This window comes from Pogona vitticeps, chromosome 5 (assembly GCF_051106095.1).
Source record: "Pogona vitticeps strain Pit_001003342236 chromosome 5, PviZW2.1, whole genome shotgun sequence".
NCBI lineage: Eukaryota > Metazoa > Chordata > Lepidosauria > Squamata > Agamidae > Pogona > Pogona vitticeps.
In genome coordinates, this window is record NC_135787.1 from 91,922,116 (window position 1) to 91,943,807 (window position 21,692).

At 40.9% G+C, this 21,692-nt stretch overlaps 1 protein-coding gene across 1 annotated transcript in view; it reads right to left on the reverse strand.

Annotated features, from left to right (window-relative positions):
* Window positions 1-5,378, reverse strand: part of LOC110088354 (uncharacterized) — a 90,991-nt gene extending 85,613 nt beyond the window's left edge. Inside the window, exon 1 of the mRNA XM_073001044.2 lies at window positions 86-5,378. Within this exon, the coding sequence (XP_072857145.2) occupies window positions 86-115 (30 nt within the window). The 5' untranslated portion in view covers window positions 116-5,378. The remainder of the gene's footprint in view (window positions 1-85) is intronic.
* Window positions 5,379-21,692: the final 16,314 nt, after the last annotated feature.

A 21,692-nucleotide genomic window follows, 5' to 3' on the forward strand; every position in this document is an offset into this window, starting at 1 on the left:
ACCAATATAAAAATATACCTTCTGGTTTCCTTGCTTCTAGATTACACTGGTGCAGACAGACATCATTTACAGGTTTTGCTCTCACCTCAGCTCCCTCCTCCATTGGGAAACTCATGGCAACTCCAATCAGGAGACACTGAGTTCTCTGCCCCTACTATTTTTGGTGCCAGAGTGTCTTCAGTTTCATTTCTCAAGAAAACACTCCAAAATGCTTGAGAAACAGGTTAACTTCTTCCTCAAGGAAGCAGAATCTATAGGACAAAATGATACTCCAAATATAAAGAATTATTAGTACATGTATTTGGAACCATCAAATTTGGATTTGGATACATTTTGAAGTTTCTGAATATGTTCTTATCCAATGAATTCCAAATTTTTCTGAATCCAAATGCTCACTGCTACAAAAAAATCCCTCTTGATCTCCACTGTTTAAATTATTCTAGTTTATAATTGACAGGTCTGACAAGAATCTGAGTAGAATTGTTAATACAGTTTTGTAAAACCATATGTAAGAACTTATAAATGCTGTATTTGTAAAAATCACTGTAATTAAATACTGTAAAATACTGATTTAGACAGCCGTGAAGGAACAAGATATGTAGTAAAACTTGTAACAGCTGTGGAAGGAAACCAACGATTGGCTGAAGGTGGAATAAAGCCAGCAGTTCCAGCATTCAACCTTGTGGTGTGGATCAGAGGAGTAAGGAGGAATGTTGTCAGACGGATTTAACAAGGATAAAGATTTATTGGACTGATTAATGGACTAAACCTATTGATACTACCATGAATGACCAAAGGACTGAATAACGACTATGCTGTATGTATGAATCTTGCTGCAAACTTGATTAAATATAATTTTTCTGCAATTAATATTGTCTCTTTGCTTGGTAACTCACTGAGCAACTTTGTTTTGTGGGAAAACTACTAGTTGGCAGCCCTCGCATGCTACCACACTCTGTCAAGTTGGTTATGGGCTCAGGAATACGCTGCCAAGGTGAAAGCTAACCAGGAAAATCCAGAGAATGTGAGCCCTGATAAATTCTCTGTGCAAATTTGTATTTAAATATCCTGTGGCATACTGGAATAAATAACATTCCCTACACAATTTGGCCAAATTTAAAATTCTTACATGTATTCGGATCTCCAGAATGGGTGAACATTCCTAAAGAAACTAGAAAGAAAGGTGACAGAAAGGCAAGACTAATGTGTTTTCTTGGCTACCAACAAAACAAGGAAGCATTTAGATTTGGCCTACCTAATACCAACAAAGTAATTATAAGTAGCAATGCATCTTTTAATGAACATGCATACTGCGATAAAATTAATTTACCACCTGAAACAATCATACATATGCCAAACATGCAAGATAACAGGGAAATTAAGAAAAATGTAAATTGACAACCAGAGCAGGAAATTAAACAAGAGAGTGAACCTGTAGATATACAACCAGATCAGGAAATTCCTTCTACATCTGAGGAGATAGAAACTCAGGAGGAAGAAATCATAATTCCAAGAAAGTCCACAACAGCACAAACCCCGATAGATTTAAACCTGGTGCATATTACTGTCTGACTGTAACTGAGCAGACAGATGATGAAATATGCAATACGCCTAAGATAGAACAGGAAATAGAAAGAAGCAATAGAAAAAGAACTGAATTCACTTAAGCAACTTAATGTATATGAAGAAATAGAATAACCAACTAACACTAAAGTAATAGTATGCAGGTGGATATTTAAAAGAAAAGTAGATGCAGATGGGAATCTGAAGTACCGAGCTAGATTGGTTGCTAAAGGTTATTCACAAATATCTAATGACTATGAACAGCGTTCCGTGTCTAAGTCGCACTGGCCATGTGACCACAGAAGATTGTCTTCGGACAAAACGCTGGCTCTATGGCTTGGAAACGGGGATGAGCACCGCCCCCTAGAGTCAAACACGACTGGACAAAAATTGTCAAGGGGAACCTTTACCTTTACCTATGATCAGGTATTCTCCCCTGCTTTGAGGCCTGAAACTTTAAGATTCATTTTAACTTTTGCTGCCCAGCGTAACTTAAGTTTCAAGGTATACAGACATTGAAACTGCTTACTTATATGAAGATCTTCAACACAAAATGTATATGAAAACACCACCCAGCATAGAAAACAGTGAAGGTAAATGTTGGATGCTAAAGAAGAGTTTATATGGATTAAAATAAAGTGGATATGAATGGCATCAACATCTTTCCAAAACGGTTGTTGTGGGTTTTTCGGGCTCTTTGGCTGTGCTCTGAAGGTTGTTCTTCCTAACGTTTCGCCAGTCTCTGTGGCCGGCATCTTCAGAGGACAGCACTCTGTGCTCTGGTGTAGTTGGCTTTGGGAGTGCAGTATTTATGGTTGTAGATGGGTGATTAGTGTGTATTGTTGTGGGTGTATTGTTGTGCTAAGGAGAAGAGATTATCTGTCACTGTGGTTGATGGGTGTCATTAGCTGGTCTTTTGTGTATAGTGATCCCTTGTCCTTGTGGCTCGGTACAGTTGCACGCTGTATTTTTGAGAGCTGGGAGCCAAGTTTTGTTGAGCTTCACACTTTCCTCTTTTCTGTTGAAGTTTTGCTGGTGCTTGTGGATTTCAATGGCTTCCCTATGCAGTCTGACGTAACGATTGCTGGTGTTGTCCAGTATTTCAGTATTTTGGAATAGAATTTCATGTCCAGTTTGTTTTATGGCATGTTCAGCTACTGCAGATTTTTCTGGTTGTTTTAATCTGCAGTGTCTCTCATGTTCTTTGATTCTGGTGTGGATGCTTCATTTTGTGGTTCTAATATACACCTGACCACAGCTGCAAGGTATCCAGTATACTCCTGCAATGGTGAGGGGGTCCCTTCTGTCCTTTGCTGACCGTAACATTTGTTGTATTTTTGTGGTGGGCTTGAATACTGTTTGTATTCAAGCCCACCTACAAACAGTATTCAAAACACTCAAAAATAATGGATTTATGCAAAGGATTACAGATCCATGTTTATTTATTAAGAAAGATGAACAAGCAATTATTCTAATATTTGTAGACGATATAGCTATATTTATCAAAGATAAGTAATCTGCTGAAAAAGTTATAGAAATGCTAAAGAAGAGACCTTGGTCAGATTAGAAACTATTTTAGTGTTGAGATAGAGAGATATTCCAAAGGATTTAAGATATCTCAGATATCTTCTAAAACAATACAATATGGAAAATTGTAAAGGAGCTAACACACCTAAAAAAAGAATCAATTACAGGTCCTGAGTGTGACACTGAATTATATAGATCATTAATAGGATGTTTGTTATATTTAAGTTGTTGGTCCAGACCTGATATTTCCACAGCTACAAACTTGTCACGTTATGTTAGCAAACCAAGTGAGAGACACTGGCAGGCTGTGAAAAGTCTTCTCAGATATTTAAAAGAAACAAAAGATAAAGAACTATACAGTGGTGCCTCGCACAACGATTGCTTCATACAACAATGAATTCACACAGCGATGGGTTTTTTTGAGGAATTTCCCCCATCGTTTAACGATGTTCTCTATGGGGGAATTTCACTTAACGATGTCCCTTTTTGCTCATTTAAAAGTGTCTTAAAATGTTTGAAACCTGTTTTAAATGCTTGGATTCCATAGTGCACCTTGTGAAACATGTGCAAACTTAATTTGGTTTTGTTCTGAGTCTTCATTAATTTTTGATGATTTTTTTATTTTCCCCATTTAAATCAATTGAATGGACAGTTCAATTCATTTAAATAGGGAAAACAAAAAATCACCAAAAATTAAGGACGACTCAGAACAACACCAAATTAAGTTTGCATAGGGTTCAGGAGGTGGGCTAACGACTGCAAGCATTTAAAACCTGTTCCAAACATTGTAAGACACTTAAAAATGAGCGAAAAGGGACATCGGAAAAGACTTCAAAAGCAGTGCTTTTGAAGTCTTTTCCGATGTCCCTTTTCGCTCATTTTTAAGTGTCTTACAATGTTTGGAACAGGTTTTAAATGCTTGCAGTCGTTAGCCCACCTCCTGAACCCTATGCAAACTTAATTTGGTGTTGTTCTGAGTCGTCCTTAATTTTTGGTGATTTTTTGAATTTTCTCTCCTTGGAATGCATTGGACGGAAAGTTCAATACATTCCAATGAGAGAAAATTCAAAAAATCACTACAAATTAAGGACGACTCTGAACAACATCAAATTAAGTTTGCATAGGTTTCAGGAGGTGGACTAACCATTGCAATCATTTAAAACAGTGTCCAAACATTGTAAGACACTTTTACAGGAGCGAAAAAGGATTTCGCAAAGGCATTGAAATGTATTGAGTCGGCTTCAATATATTCCAATATAGGAAACATTGTTTCACTCAACGATGTTTCCTATGGGGATTTCCACTGAACGATGGCAATCTGTTCCAATTGGAACGGATTAACCAGTTTTCAATTCATTCCTATGGGAAATGGTGTTTCACAGAACGATGTTTCACACAACATTGATTTTTTTGGAACCAATTAACATCGTTGTGTGAGGCACCAGTGTATTTAGAACCTATTGAAAAATCAATGCTTATGCTGACGCTAACTATGGTAATTATGTGGTTACTAGAAGGTCAGCATCTGGTATGACAGTTCATTTAGGAAAGGCACTAATAAACTAAAACTGCTAGACAAAGATTCATTTTTCTTTATCTTCTGCAGAATCAGAGTACGCCTCACTTTCAGAACTGTGCACAGACCTAGTATTTTATAAACAGCTGGCACAAGATATAGGAATTGAGATAGATGAACCCATACAAGTAAATGAAAACAACCAAGCAGTAATCCAAACGGCAACATCTCCAGGTATTAAGAATAGATCTAAACCAGGGGTCCCAAACTCAATTTACCTGGGGGCCGCTGGAGGCAGAGTCTGGGTGAGGCTGGGCCACATCAGATTTTAAAAAAACTAACAGAATCGCCTTGCCAAAGGAGAAAAGCCTCCATCGGTACCTGCAAAATTAAACAGAACGGGGCACCCCCCACAGGTGCACGTGCATGCATGCACACAAACACACACACACGGAGGTCTGACAACCTTCCTCTGAGGGCCCCCCTCAGCAGCAGCAGCTACTCCCATCACGACAGGGGAACAGACTTTGCGAGGCGAGCCCAGGCAGCCTCCAGAGCTGAGATGGCTGAAGCAGGATGAAGAGGAGGAGAAGGAAGAAGCACCCCCGGGTGCTCAGGCCGCCGCTGGCAGGGCTGGTGCTGGGGGTGCTGAGAGAAAAAGAGAGCCAGAGAGCCACTTCCCTGGAAAAGGCGACGGCGGCGGCAGATGCTGTTGGAGGCGCTGTTGGAGGCACTCTTTGAGGATGGGCCAGGAGCCAGCTCCGCTCTTAGGCATCGCTCGGCAGTGGCTTGGGCGCTTGGGGAAAAGGAACGGCAGTGTGCCTCACTCACCAGCTCTCTCCCAAGACAGCGCCTCTTGCACCCTCTATCTGCAACTGCAGCCTGCTTGCCAGCAGATAGGCTGCTGGCTGGCAGGCTGCAGTTCCTGATGGACGGTGCAAGAGACGCTATCTTGGGGGAGAGCTGGCGAGCAAGGCGAGGCTTTTTTTTACTCTTAACAGCAGAGGGCGTGTGGGTGCTTCGGGGAGGAGGCAAGTCGGGGGCCAAAGACTACCATCCGGCGGGCCGCAAATGGCCCCTGGGCTGCAAGTTTGAGACCCCTGGTCTAAACACACAGACATTAGGTATCAAAACGTAAAACAGAGGATAGAAGAAGGTCTAATAAAGCTGATTTATTGTGCAAAACAGAATATTGCTGATTGCATGACCAAAGTACTTCGACCAACAAAACACAAACATTCATGTATCATGTTAGAGATTAAATAAAAGAATAATTATGTATATATGTAATGTAAAATTGAAAAATGTTTTAAGAAAACATTCATGTAAACAAAACTGGAGGAGACTGACAGGACTGCAGAATTGTTAATACAGTTTTGTAAAACCATATGTAAGAACTTATAAATGCTGTATTTGTAAGAATCACTGTAAAGAAATACTGTAAGATACTGATTTAGACAGCTGAGAAGGAACAAGATATGTAGTAAGACTTGTAACAGCTGTGTAAGGAAACCAACAATTGGCTGAAGATGGAACAAAGCCAGCAGTTCCAGCATTCAACCTTGTGGTGTGGATCAGAGGCGTAAGGAGGAATGCTGTCAGATGGATTTAACAAGGATAAAGATTTATTGGACTAATTTATGGACTGAACCTATTGATACTACCGTGAATGACCAAAGGACTGAATAAGGACTATGCTGTATGTATGAACCTTGCTGCAAACTTGATTCAATATAATTTTTCTACATTTACTGTATTTGCTGGCATATAAGACTATTTTGCCCTGAAAAACATGCCTCCAAGTGGGGGGGGGGTCGTGTTATACGCCGGGTACACTTCAGTTGGGATAATCATAGCTGCCCATAGTGGCCTTCCGATGCTCGCCCGGTGCCCATAGTAGCCTCCTGATGCCTGCCCACCTCATTCTACACACCATCTAGTATCGCGCGTTATCCAGCGCAGCCGCGGCAAGCATCAGCAGCGAGACAGGGGTGCCAGCCTTTTTGACATGACTGGCCCGTTCTGCTCGGTGGGAGGCAGCGACACTCCGGCCCACCCCTTGTCTACGCAGAGCTCACACATGCGCACTTGCGCACTAGTGCCAGTCACAGGGAGATGCAGGGGCAGGCCAGAGGCGCTGTGGTCACACTGAGGCCATACAATGGTGACAATGAATAGCACCTTTTATTTGGTGTGTGGAAGTTGTGCGGAAGTGGAGGTAGTCTTATACGGCGAGTATATGGCAAACTATATTTTGAGTGGAAAAGTTGGGGGGTCATCTTATACGCTCAGTCATCTTATACGCCAGCAATTATGGTAATATTGTCTCTGCTTGATAACACACTGGGCAACTTCGCTCTCTGGGAAAACTACTAGTTGGCACCCCTGGCATGTACCACACTCTGTCATTAATTATAAGTGGATAGTGGAAAAAAGGAATCATGGCAAACATGTCTCTTTATCTGCTTTTCAGAAGTAGACTTCAGCAACTGTGGTGCATTACAGGAATTTCAGTGAAGCTATTAAAGCTGAAACTTCCATGTTAAATCAATTAATGTCTTTTGAAAAGTTTCTGAGAAAATTTTTGATTTTGCCTGAATGAGTTTAAAATCTATATTAAAACATTGCGATGGAGGAAAATGCTGTAGAGGCTACAAACATAGTGAAGGAACCACCATGGAAAAGAGTCATAGTTAGGAGCTAAAGAAGAAGACACTCTTTCCCAGTGGAACTACAAAATCACTTTCAGTAACCTGAAGAAGAGTCTATCGGACAGGATACATTGGAGAACCCAGAGGAGGACAGGAGTTGGGCTAAGGTGGAGCAGAATACAATTGCTGAACCCACACTCTACAAAAAGAAGAGGAGAGTAATTGTAATAGGGGACTCCCTGCTACGTGGAATTGAGACTGAAATTTGAGCAATTGAGGGTTATAAACTGATCAAAAAGAACAGAGAATAAAAAGGGAAGTGGAGTTGCAATATGTCAAAAATATACATTCCTGCACAGGAATACAGGAGGAGGAGAATGGCTGTCCCATCGAGAGCAACTGGATCAATCTAGTTGGGGCAAAAAAAGGGAACTTGATAGTTGGAGTCTACTGCCAACCATCCAAAGAGAGGAAGTGGACAAAACTTTTGAAAAATAAATTGCAGGTGTCATGATTGTGATTATGTGGGTTAACGCATGTATGAAGATGGGATGTGTGGTTGTGAAGAAATCTAAAATGGATCCATATTAGTTCTGTGTAAGAATGATTTTGAATGGTGGGAATGTTGCCCAAGAGGGCTGTGGGAATGTTTTTCTTTTAGCCAGTACTGCCAAGACAAGACAAGAAGACCAGACACTTGTTATGGAAGAGAAGAGAGTACACGGAGGAAAACAACAGCTGCTTTCTCACAAGAAGAGGAGGGGTTACTTCTACCACCTTGCGTCGTGATTGGATGACATTGTGGAAGACGAAGAAGACAGGAGGAGTCTAGAAGATAGAAAAATGAACTTTTGCCATGTGCAGTGTTCCTTCTTTTTCCTTTGTTGGAACCAAAGATTTTTCTAGGTCTTTTTTCCTTATGCCCTGTGCTAGGAAAAGGACTTGGGGAATGTAGAGCATTTAAGGAAGGGGGGAGGCTTTGTGCCTTTTAACTACCCTAAGGGAAGCTTTTAGAGATTTTTAGAATTTTCTAATCAAAAGGGAATTAGTTGCCTTAATTGTAATTGTAATAAGTCTTGGAAATGTATTATTGCTATGCTTATGCATCAAACTGAATTTATTCTATATTTTTTTAATAAAAAAGATAAATTATAAAATATTTTGGTCTCTTGAACAGCATAGCCTGTCACAGCCATTCCCTGAGGAGGGGCAGGCAAGGCCACAGATTGCTATGGAGTCTACTTTATTGAGCTTTAGTAGATTTTAGGACTACAAAGCTCATGTGTATCTTCTTGCTGAACTTAAATAAGTGCAAACAAGTATCTTTTTAGGACAGACTTGTGAGAAGGGGTCTGTAATACTTCCTAGCTGAGGTCACCCGGACTCTACCCAGCTGTTAAAGGGTATTCAGGCTCCCAATTGCTCTCTATCCACCAATTAAGCATGCCCTAACAGGAGGCTGGGTTGTGACAGCAGGGTTTTCAAAGAGACACGATGTAGTAATGATGGGAGATTTCAATTATCCAGATACAGTGGTGCCCCGCATAGCGACGTTAATCCGTTCCAGGATTAATGTCGCTATCCGGAAAAGTCGCTATGCGGGGGTGAACCCTATAGGAACGCATTAAACTCCGTTTAATGTGTTTCTATTGGGAAAAAAACTCACCACTATGCGGGGAATCCTCCATCCGGACGCCATTTTTGCTGCCTGGTAAGCGAGGGCAGGGCGCGAAAACGGAGCGGGTGGCCATTTTCTTCTTCCGGTGGCCATTTTGGAACTGCCGATCAGCTGTTTCACAAACTTCGCAATGCGAAGATCAGTAAGCGAAACGCTTACCGATCATCGCAATGCGCTGTTTTGCCACCTAAAACATTGCAATGTGATCGCATTAGCGATCGCAAAAAATGCATCGCTATGCAGATTCGTCGTTAAACGGTGCGCTCGTTAAGCGAGGCACCACTGTATATGTTGGAAGGCAAATTCTGCCATATATGCCCCTTCCAAGAAATTCCTGGCTTGTGTGGCTGATAATATTCTCCTACAAAAAGTGGTGAAAGAAACTAGAGGATTTGCTATCCCTGACTTGATTCTGACCAACAAAGATGACTTGGTGGGGGAAGTGGCAGTAAGAGGAACTCTAGGTGACAGTGACTGTGTTTGTCTAGAATTCTTGATTTCCAAGGAAACGAAAGCAGAGTGTAGCCACACAGGTCTGCTGGATTTTTAAAAAGCTAATTTTAAGAATCTCAGAACAAAGATAAGTAAGGTCCTATGGCAGGAGAGCCTAACACAAAAAGGAGTCCAGGAAGGGTGGGAGCTTCTTAAAAAAGAAATTCTAAAGGGACAACTACAAACAATTCCAACAATTGGGGGGGGGGGGAAGGTGCAGCCAAAAAGTCCAGTATGGCTTCATAAAAAGCTCAGGGAGGACCTAAACACCAAAGAAGACATGTACAGGAAATGGAAAGAAGGCCAGGCCACCAAGGAGGACAACTAGCAAGGAAATGAAGGGATGGCATTAGGAGGCCAAAAGCTGAGAATGAGGTGAGGTTAGCTAGAGACACTAAAAGAAATTTAAAAAGCATTATTCAGGTATGTGAGTAGCAAAAGACAAATGAAAGACATAGTGACACAGCTCCTCAATGGAGATGGAAAAATGATAACAGAGGACAAAGAAAAGTCAGAGGTGCTCAATTCCTATTTTAGTTCAGTCTTTGCCATAAGACAAACTATGAACTTCCAAATAAATTGGATTGCACCTGAAGATAAATAGTCAAGAAATACCTTACCATCTTGAACAAGTTCAAATCTCCAGGGCCAGATGAACTGCATCCAAGAGTATTGAAGGAACTAGCTGAAGAACTCTCAGAACCACTATCCATTATTTTCCTGAAATCATGGGAAACAGGGAGGTGCCAGAGGATTGGAGGAGGCCCAATGTTGTCCCTATCTTCAAAAAGGGCAAAAAAAGAGGAACCTGGGAACTACAGGCCAGTCAGCTTGACATCAATCCCAGGCAAAATTCTCGAACACATCATAAAATGGTCATTGTGGAAGCACCTAGAAAACAAGGCAGTAATAACTAGAAGCCAACACAGATTTGTCAATAACAAATCCTGCCAAACTAATTGGACCTCATTTTTTATCAGGTCAGCTCCCTGATAGACAGTGGGAATGCTGTAGACGTACAGTGGAGTCTCGACATACGAATGGCTCCACTTACGAACTTTTCGAGGTACGTACAGCTCCAGCCACAAAATTTTGGATTGACTTGCGGTCGGAGCTTCGATGGACAGACCGAAAAGGCAGAGAAAAGGGACGGGAAATTCAAACCGCTGGTGGCTAAGAGGCTGCTTCTTTAGCTCTTTCGCCCCAACGGTTTCGAAAAGGGAGGGAGCTGGGTGGTGGGGGAGAAAGGCAGAAGCTGATCTGGCCTTTCTCCCCCACCGGGCACCTCCTCCGCTGCTGCAAGCACCATTGGTGCAGCCCTTCGGGAGGAGCCGGGCTGCGAGGAAGGAAGGCAGGAGCCGATCCACTCTTTTCCCCCACCGGGAGGCTTCTCCCAAAGCGCTGCGCCCGATGGTGGGGGGGAAAGATCGGATCGGCTTCAGCCTTCCTTCCCTGCAGCCCGCCTTCTCCCAAAGGGCTGCCCCAATGGTGCTTGCAGCAGCGGAGGAGGTGCCCGGTGGAGGAGAAAGGTCAGATCGGCTCCTGCCTTCTCCCCCACTGGGCAGCTGCTCCAGTGCTGAAATCACCATCGGGCCAACCCTTTGGGAGAAGGCAGGCTGCGGGGAAGGCAGGCTGAAGCCGATCCGATCTTTCCCCCCCACCATCGGGCGCAGCGCTTTGGGAGAAGCCTCCCGGTGGGGGAAAAGAGTGGATCGGCTCCTGCCTTCCTTCCTCGCAGCCCGGCTCCTCCCGAAGGGCTGCCCCGATGGTGCTTTCAGCAGTGAAGAAAGGGCTGGGACGGATTAATGGGTTTTCAATGCATTCCTATGGGGAATGCATTTTCGACCTACAGACTTTTCAACCTACGGACACCATTCCAATACGGATTAAGTCCGTAGGTCGAGACCCCACTGTAGTATATTTTGACTTCAGCAAAGCTGTTGACAAAGTGCCCATGATATCCTGATTAGCAAGTTAACTAGGTGATAAATAACTAATCAAGTGTCAGATGGATACACAGTTGGCTACAGAATCATACTCGGAGGGTGATGATTAATGGGTCCTTCTCTAACTGGGAGGAGGTAACAAGTTTTTATTAATGACCTGGATGAGGGAGTACAGGGAATGCTTGTCAAACCTGCAGATGCTACCAAATTGGGCAGAATAGCTAATATCCTAGAAGACAGAAACAAAATTCAAAATGACCTTAATAGGATAGAGCAGTAGGCCAGAAGCAACAGAATGAAATTCAACAGGGAAAAGTGCAAAGTAATGCACCTCAGAAAAAGAAACCAATTGCACATTTACAAGATGGGGGGGATACCTGGCTTAGCAAAATTACGAGCAAGAAAGATCTTGGTATTGTCATAGATCATAAGCTAAATATGAGCCAAGAGTGTAAGGTGGGTACAAAAAAAGGCTAATGCTATTTTAGGCTGCATTAATAGAAGTACAGTTTCCAAATCCCATAAGGTGCTTTGTTGTTGTTTAGTCGTTAAGTTGTGTCCAACTCTTCGTGACCCAATAGACCAGAGCACGACAGGCCCTCCTGTCTTCCACTGCCTCCCCGAGTTTGGTCAAATTCATGTTGGTAGCTTTGGTGACTGTCCAACTATTTTGTCCCTGCACAGCATAGCCCATAGCTTCCCTGAGTTACTCAAGCCCGTTCGCCAAATCGAGGCAGTAATCCATGAAGGGGCATGAGGTGCTAGTCCCCCTCTATTCAGCATTGGTTAGGCTTCACCTTGAAGATTGTGCCCAGTTCTTGACACCACATTTCAAGAAGGATGCTAACAAATTGGAACAAGTTCAGAGGAGGCCGACAAGGATGATAAGGGGGCTGGAAACCAAGTATTCTGAGGAAAGGATGAAAGAATTGGACATGTTTAGCTTAGAGAAAAGAAGACTGAGGGGGTGATATGATAGTACTTTTCAAATATTTCAAAAGCTGTCATACAGAGGAGGGGCAAGATTTGTTATCAATCATCCAAGAGTGGAGGACTTGCAACAATAGACTCAAGTTAAAGGAAGCCAGCTTTTGGTTGAATAACTTCCTAACTGTTAGGACAGTATGACAGTGGAACCAGTTACCTTGTGAGTTGGTGAGTGCTCCAACACTGGAGGCATTCAAGAAAAAATTAGATAATCACCTGGCAGATACTCTTTGAGTGTATTCCTGCATTGAGCAGGGGGTGGACTTGATGGCCTTGTAGGCCCCTTTCAACTTCACTTTTCTATGATTCTATGATTAAAGGCTTCAAAATGTAAATAAAGTATTTCAAAACACAATACCTCATCAACTGTCATTTTCATCCTTTTTTCCAACTCTTCAGCCACAACTGGAATCTCTTTATTGTCTAAAAGATAATTTGAATATTTATAGTAGATCAGATTATACCTCTTGTAACCTTACTGTTATTTTGCAGAGATTCTTGTTACACAGTCAAGTGAATAAATAAAATTAAATTTAATGTTAATCTTTTTTTAGTATTAAACATTTCCGTTCTATACTGTAAGAGCACTACTGTGCTCATGGATACCCTGATTTTGATTACATATTAAGAAAGACCAAAACACAAACACAACTGGCACCATATGTAATGACCGCAAGACTACTTGTGGTTCCTTGTTACACATGATCACTTGTTCAACTGGGGGGAAATATATCACACCTCCACCAATGTGCTGTCTTCCTCAGCTAATGTCAAACTGGATCTGGAAAATATATAAAAACTATCTTTCTTAAAATGGGATTCCCTTTTTCTTTTATACGATGCTTTGAACCCACCAAAGAGACAGAAAAGTGACTGACATTTGTCAGTTAATGAAGAGAATCAAATTAGTTTCTTTTCTGATATAGTACAGTGGACCCTCGACTTATAGACGGCTTGACTTACAGACTTTTCAAGTTACAGACTTCTCTGGCCACAAAATTTAGGTTTGACTTGCAGCCGGAGAATCGACCTACAGACCAGAAAAAAACCAAAATGGAACAAAAATGGAACAAAAACAGCCGGTTACGAGATTAATTGGTTTTCAATGCATTGTAGGTCAATGGAGACTCGACCTACAGACTTTTCGACCTGCAGCCACCGTTCCAATACGGATTAATTCTGTAAGTAGAGGGTCCAGTGTAGTTTGAATGAGTTTAAGATCATAACTTAACTTACTCGGATGTGTCTCTCAAAACAATCTGAATAGATGTAGCTAAGATTACACTACTGTTCAAAGGGACAATCAGCCCAATTCTAGAAATTTTTATTCACCTATGGTTTTCAATAAAAGTTCTAAGCAAGAAAGCATAGCATTCAAACATTCAACACTTCTAGTGAAAAGCAGGCAAACTGAACTCCCCTGACACCATCTTCCCTCTAGCCTTCTATGAACATTCAAGTCAAAACCAAATATCATAGCAGCAGAAGAATAGTTTTCTTTCAATACATCCAAATTCTAAACAAATTGTTAATTGTAAGATTTTGTTTATAATATTTTAAATGACTTTTCTCTGTAATAAAATACAGTGGACCCCTGACTTACAGACGGCTTGACTTACAGACTTTTTGAGTTACAGACTTCTCTGGCCGCAAAATTTAGGTTTGACTTGCAGACTGAGATTTGACTTACAGACAAAAAAAAAACCAAAATGGAACAAAAACGGCCTGTTACGGGATTAATCGGTTTTCAATACACTGTAGGTCAATGGAGACTTGACTTACAGACTTTTTGACTTGAGAACCGCCTTCCAATACGGATTAAGTTCTCAAGTCAAGACCCCACTGTAGTCTGTGGACTGACAAAGTTTAGAACACTAATAAGCTTCTTGCATACTGTGTAACTTTTCTATTCCTGACTACAGCAATTCACACAATGTATTTCATATTCAATATGACAGAGCACCATTCCATTTTATACAATAAAATCAATACAGTGGTGCCTCGCACAGCGAGGTTTATCCGTTCCGGATTAACCCTCGCTGTGTGAAACATCGCTGTACGGAAAGAAAAAAGCCATTGGAATGCATTAAATTTAGTTTAATGCGTTCCAATCAGCTGGTTTACTCACCGTACAGCGATGTTCCTCTATGGCCGGCAGCCATTTTTGCGCCCTCCCCTCGCTTAATGAGGGCGCGAAAACGCTGCATGCGGTCATTTTGGGGCTTCCGGTGGCCATTTTGTAGCCGCGGAACAGCTGATCGGCGGGTCGCAAAGCGAAGGTCGGTAAGCGAACCACTTACCGACCTTCGCTCTGTGATTTTCGCCCATTGGGGCTGCATTAGCGATCAAAAAAACGTCCCTGTAGAGCGAATTCATCGCTCTACGGGGCGCTCGTTGTGCAAGGCACCACTGTATATTAAATTTAGTTTTTTCACTTTTCAATGTAACATTTGCATTCTACTTTCTATGTTTACTTTTTCTACACATCTTTCTTCTGCTAATTATTTGCAATAAATTGGAAGTTCATTTAATCTGTTATCTCTTGATTTTAAGATGTATATATTACAGTGGTGCCTCGACTTACGAACTTAACTGGTTCCGGAACTCTGTTTGTAACTCGAAATGGTTGTAAGTCAAAACACCATTTCCCATAGGAATGCAATTAATCTGTTCTGGACTAAGAAAAAAATCACCAAAAACAAACAAACAAACACCGCAGGACCCATCGGAAACATGATTAATCCATTCCGGCTGAAGGGGGGGAAGGAAACAAACCGTGCAAGACCCTTTGGAAATGCAAAAAAAGCAAAGCAAAAAGCAAACAAGAGAGTGCAAGACCCTTTGGAAATGCAAAAAAGCAAAGCAAAAAGCAGACACTGCAAGACCCTTTGGAAATGCAAACAAAAAACCCAAAGAAACAAAGAAACCCCGCAAGACCCATCACAGCATAGAAACATAATCCCACGACTCAGCCCAAAACCACGCTGCAAAACCCACCCAGAACAGTTTTTTAAAAGCAGAAAGCAGAAGTTTTGCTGATTTTTTTCCTCTTTAACTCTCTGGTTTAATTTAATGGCGCTCAATTTACACAGTACATGCATGAAAATTTCATGTACACATCTCTCATTTTTCTCCACATTACAGTGGTGCCTCGCTTAACGGACGCCCCGTTTAACGACGAATCCGCATAGCGATTAAGTTTTTGCGATCACAAAAGCAATCACATTGCGATGTTTTAGATGGGAAAATGTCGCTTTGTGATGATCAGTAAGCTGTTTTGCTTACCGATTTTCGCATAGCGATGATTTTCCAACAGCTGATTGGCAGTTCCAAATGGCCGCCGGGTTAAAAAAATGGCCACCCGCTGTGTTTTCGCGCTGATTCCTCACTTGCTGGGCATCAAAAATGGCTGCCGTATGGAGGATTTTCGCTTAAAGGTGAGTTTTTTGCCCATAGGAACGCATTAAACCGGTTTTAATGCATTCCTATGGGCTTTTTATTTTTGCATAGCAACGAATCCATATAACGATGATTTTTGCTGCATGGATTATCGTCGCTATGCGGGGCACCACTGTATTCTGTATTGTTTGGGAAAGTTAATGTCTACTTATGACCTGGTAAAGTATTTTGGAAGATAGATGTATGTGCTTATCTATGTTAGAAGTTCTCCAACAACTCTATTTCTATGACCCTATCTCCAGAATTTTCAGATATACAAGTGAAATTAAACAATTTTCTGTCCTTTCAAAGCAAGAGGTTGTCCCACATTTCTCAATACTGTAGAAATGTTCATTGATGATACTATTCTGTATTGCAGCAGTTAAGTGCTAGAGCCTATCTTTAGAGTCCTAGACAATCTGGAACCTGGATGCCTGAGGAAAGTGTCTTTCTCAAATCAGATTGCTCATACAATAAGATCATTCCTAAAAGAAGTCCTCCGCTGCCTGTAGTGCTTTTGCCACTTAAGACTTTCTTGCTATCTATACTCATGGCTGGAATCATCGAGCCTCGTGGCGCAGTGGTTAAACCGCTGTACTGCAGCTAAAACTGTGCTCACGACCTGGGGTTCAAATCCCAGGTAGCCGGCTCAAGGTTCACTCAGACTTCTATCCTTCCGAGGTTGGTAAAATGAGTACCCAGCTCGCTGGGGTGGGCAATGTGTAGCCTGCATAATTAAATTGTAAACCGCCCAGAGAGTGCTTGAAGCGCTATGGGGCGGTATATAAGCAGCATGCTTTGCTTTTGCTTTGCTTTATCTATTTTCGTTGGTATAAATCTAATGGCAGCAAATTTCAGCAGCAAAATTGTCACCAGTTAAGAACCTGATGCTTGTTTTTGTTGTTGAGAATGAAGTTATGCAATAGGTATGTGACATGAAAAACAAGCATTGACTGGTTAACTGGTGGCCATTAGCCGCCAAACGTTTCACCACTAGAGTTACACCAGAAAGCATAGAAACAGGATTCAGACCATTATGTTTTAAATACAGAGATATTTTAATTTTCTCAAGGCTTTTAACTGCTGATGTATTCTTCCCAAATGCAATAGGTTTCAGTGTTATGTTTTATTGCATTTTTTGTCACCTTACAAATTCTGAATTGAAGGGTGGTATTAAAATACTTTAAGCAAACACAAAAAATAAAACACTCGCCAATGTATTAATACTTATCTTTAATAACTTAAAAGCACTTTTACTTAGTCTTGATCACAATTGTGTTTATTACCTCTCTCTGCTGTCATAGTGCAGGCCATGTCTGCAGCCCAAAGCCCTCCTTCCAACTACACCACCAAATTAAGATGCAAACCAGGAATTCCTCTTTTAAATAAGTACAAAGTGTTTGTTTTGCACTTTGAGAATCCTTTCAAAATGAAGCTTCCTGCCCCTTTTAATGCAAATTTCCCAGTTTGCTGCTGATATACATTCTGAGCCTTAGAAGTGAATTCCAGGGGGTACTGGACCCAAGACACTCTGAAGGTGCCCACTGCACCATGTATCATATAATTCAATAAACCTCCTTCTGAGAAAATTCAACAATACCTCAGACAAATATCATTAATTGCTGAACTCTCTTTAACATACTATTAAAATAATTTAAGCAATCTTACCATTAATGTATGCTGTAGTCCTTTGAGAAAAAGCTTCTGGTTTGTGGTGATCACTCATTTTAGCATTTATTTCAGCCAAGCTATACTGCCTGCATAAATCTGTTCCATCAACAAATGCTCTGTCCTCAGAATTTCTTCCCAACTCAAAAAAGAATGAAGTCAAGCATTTCCTGTTGGAAGAGTCCCTTCTTTCAGTTTTTAATGCTGGCTTGTGGTTAATATAGTCTGTTGATAAATTCTTACTATCTCTCTCTTTCTCCAGTAGAATACCAGAAGGATTTGATGGAGTTTCATCATGTTGCTCACTGTCTTGCTTTCCGTTTTCTTGCATGGAAAATTCAGTAGCTGAGTCATCCCTGACTGAAGAGTTAAAACATGTTTCTGTGAAGAAATCTGCCCTGGTATCAATAGATTTCTGTGTATTTGCAAGCACTGCTATGTTTCCAGTGTCAGTGGTTTTAGATGTCTTTAATTCTTCCAAAGAACTTTCTGGATCTCCATGACAGAACCTGTGGCCTTTTCTGTGAAGCACTGCTGAAGAGCATTCATTGCTTACTAGGTCTGACAACATGGTGCAATCAGACTGTTTGGAATACATGGCACTTTTTGTATCATCTTTTACTTCTACGCTTATAAATGCAGGTGAAGTTTCGTCCAGAACATTAAGTGGAGGCTCCTCTGAGGCAGCAACAGTATAGACATTGTCACATTTGTCCAGTGTTCTGCCAGATACATTTGTATTATCTTCTGGATTTTCTGTACACAGAGTAACCAACTGCTGATCATTTCTACTGCTTTCAACACTAACCTCTAGGACATTACAATATCTTCCCTCTTTAACCAAACCTATAGTACTTCTGCTTTCCTCTGCACTTTGAACAACTAACTCAAACTTCCCAGTTGTGGATTCTTGAACAACCTTGCATTCCTCTATTCCATCTGTGAAAACTGTGCTACCCTCATTTCTTTCTCTAGTTTCCAGTGATACCACTACATCATGTGTGGCTCTTTCACTTTCTTCTGTTGTAGAGATAGCAAAAGTCTCAAGTTTTTGTTTTGTTCTACAGAGCTGATGCATCTTTTCAGGAAACACAGAAGTTTCAAAATATTCTATTGAGCTTGTTGATATTATAGCTGCATCAGCAGGTTGTTCTGCTCTTAAAGGAAAAAGCTGAACAGTGTCTTCAGTATCTTTTTGGGAAATGGGAACCTCTGTTTCTTCAACTATGCTTGTGGAAATTACAGTGCACTCATCTCTCTCCTCTTTGCCATGAACTATATCGTTTCTATCAGTTACTTCACTGGAAATACTGGGCAAAGTACTTAGTTCTACAGCTCTTATTGTAGCACACAGATTCTCACCATTGTCTCCTGTTATGCTTGGCATAGGTGCTTCAAATTCTTTCAAAATTCCTGCAGAGTTCGTTTTAAGTTTAGTAGACGTTCCTTCTTGATTCCCAACAGCTGTGCTAGACATAGGAATGCTGAAATCTTCTGTACCTAGCAGTTTTGTGGTTTTCTCACTGATCTCACTTAAGTTTTCAATGGGTTTTGTAACAGGTAATGATACTTGTTCAATGTGCTCAGCAGAACAATGTGCAACAGTTGGGCACAATTTGATCATACTTGTAGGAATAGTCATGACTTTTTCTTTATCACCTTTGTTAACAGATGCTGGAACCATAGCTGCCTTCTTAGAGACAAAAATACCTACACATTCCCTGCTATCTAAGGAAGATGTGGCTCTCTCATTCTTTTGTTCCTGAGCTGAAAATACATACAGGCTTTTATTATGTGAGTTTCCATTAAGCACATCATACTCACATTTCTTAATAAGTGAAGAGTCCTCCTCTTTTTCTTTCACAAAGGCCATAATATTTTCATTGCCCATATGGATGCTAGTTGTGCTACTTTCAACTATCTCCTTTGAGCTGTTGCTGATATTTCCAATCCTCATTTTCTTCTCTAAGCCCATCATGCTGTCAACACTCCTTTTACCTGCATTTGAGGTAAGCTCATCTAACCCTGTTCCAAGCAGGCCTGTAACAATACAAATGGAGGAATGTCTACTTTCTGTGGCTTCCACACCAACCATCATTCTTTCACTCTCTTCTGTTTCTTCACATGTCAAAATGAGTTCTGATTCTTCATTACACCTCCCTGTACTAGTAACAAAATCTTCACCTTCTTCATCATCTTCTTTTGCACCTGTGCTTGTCACACAGCGTTCATCATCATAGGAGCCTTGACTGATTTTGGTAGCATTTTTTTCTGCTTTAGCTTCAGTGCTATCTGTAGCATGCTCATATTTTTCTTCTGTGTTTAAAGCTGCCACAAAACCTTCATCATTGTCCTCCAAGCCAATGCAAACAGCTGCAGCTTCAGTCTCATCTTCTGCCATTATGCCTGTGCTTGTAACTGCACTTTCACCACTTATGATATCTTCATTTTTGTAAGCATGTGGTCCAATTTCTTCACTGTTGTCCATTTCAGCATATACTCTATTCACCACATTTGCTTCTTGTGAGTCTGTACCAGTCACTGAATATATAGCAGAGCCAACACTTGGTTTTTCTGCACCTGTGCAAGTCACAACACCTTTAGCCTCTTTAATCTGCTCTGCTCCTACTGCATTTTGAAATTCATCTGTATTTTCAATGATGGTGGAGCCACCTTGTGCTTCAGTACCTGCACTGGTTACAGCACCATCACTCTCTATTTCACCAATGCTGGTAGCAGCATTGTCAAAGTTGCTTACTCCCCTAGAAGCAGAAGCCATACACTTTTCTTCAGAGCCTGCACTGGTTACAGCATCATCTTTCTCTTCTGTTATTAAGCTATTCATACTCTGATCATTTTCAATTCCACTTTCATTGATTAACTGTTTAGCACTTTCTTCTACATAATTTACAATACACTCAGAACCTCCATTTCCCTTTGTACTGGCTGAGGAACTTTCACATACTGCAAGCCCTTCAGTAACAGCACCACTTGCTTCAGCTGCTGTAACAGTGCATTTACCAAAGTGCTTTTCTGTTACAAAATTGACACCCTCCTTATTTTTGGTCCAAGTACCCACAATGAAACCTTCATCTGCTTCTATACCTGTACAGCTCAAAACAGTCTTACTTTTTTCTTCTGAGCAAGTGATGACAGCATCATCTTCTCTTTGCTGTTTTGACATAGATTCTTCACGTAGTCCAGTACTAGTGGCTGTCACAGTTCTTCCAGTAATTTCTTCTGTGCTAGTTCCTATAACAAGATCTGTCTCCATGGAGTTGCAGATATTAATGCAACTGCTACCTCCTATGCTACTGACTACAACACTGTTTTCACTTTGTGATCTTACATAATTATATCTTCCTTCTGCTTCACTTCCCATTGCAGAAAACTTACTCATATCTTCTGGAGCATTTGGATAAATCAATTTAGAAGACCATTCTTTTGGAGCACTAATATTATTAATTTCCTTTCCTTTGTTTTTACATTTTATGGCACTTCTGCCATTATTTAAAGAAGAATCTTCACCTGCATTATCTTTTTTTTCTTCCTCCATCTTGATTAAGGCAAATTTGTCTACATTTATACCTGCAAATTCTATAGCTTGCCCAATAAAACTGTCATTCTGTAAAATGCCATTTTCATTTTTTTCTTCCACAATAGCTTCTTGAGTCCCTTTTAAAATACTTTTTCTCTCTTCAGCTGCTTGTTTACTACACAGATGCACCTTTTCAACTGTGTTTATAAATTCCATACTGGTGATATCATCCTCTTTTATGGTACTGCTCAGAACAAAGCTATCATGTTGTTCCTTTTTAACAGTATGTGTCTGATTGTCCAGAATGGGATCTTTAAGGCATGACCTATGTGAAGGTACTTCTTTGGATATATCACTCAAAGGACTTGTGATTTCTGTAAGGTCCATACATTTCTGAGGGACAGCATCTTCTCTAGAATTCTTTATTGAATAATTGCTTTCTTCACTTGGACTCATCATGTTTTTAACATTCTTTGGAGTCTGAAAATCTTCAGTCATGCTTTGGAATTCCAGCTTTACATTCTGTTTATGACAGCCATCAAGCAAAGTTCTGTCAGTTTTCACACACTCAGTGATTATCTGATACTGCTCCTCTTCAATGCATCCTACATCCTTAGAAGCTACTTTAAAAGCATCAGTTGCTATATCAATGTCCTTTGTAGGAAACTGTTCTATTTTTTCTTTGGGT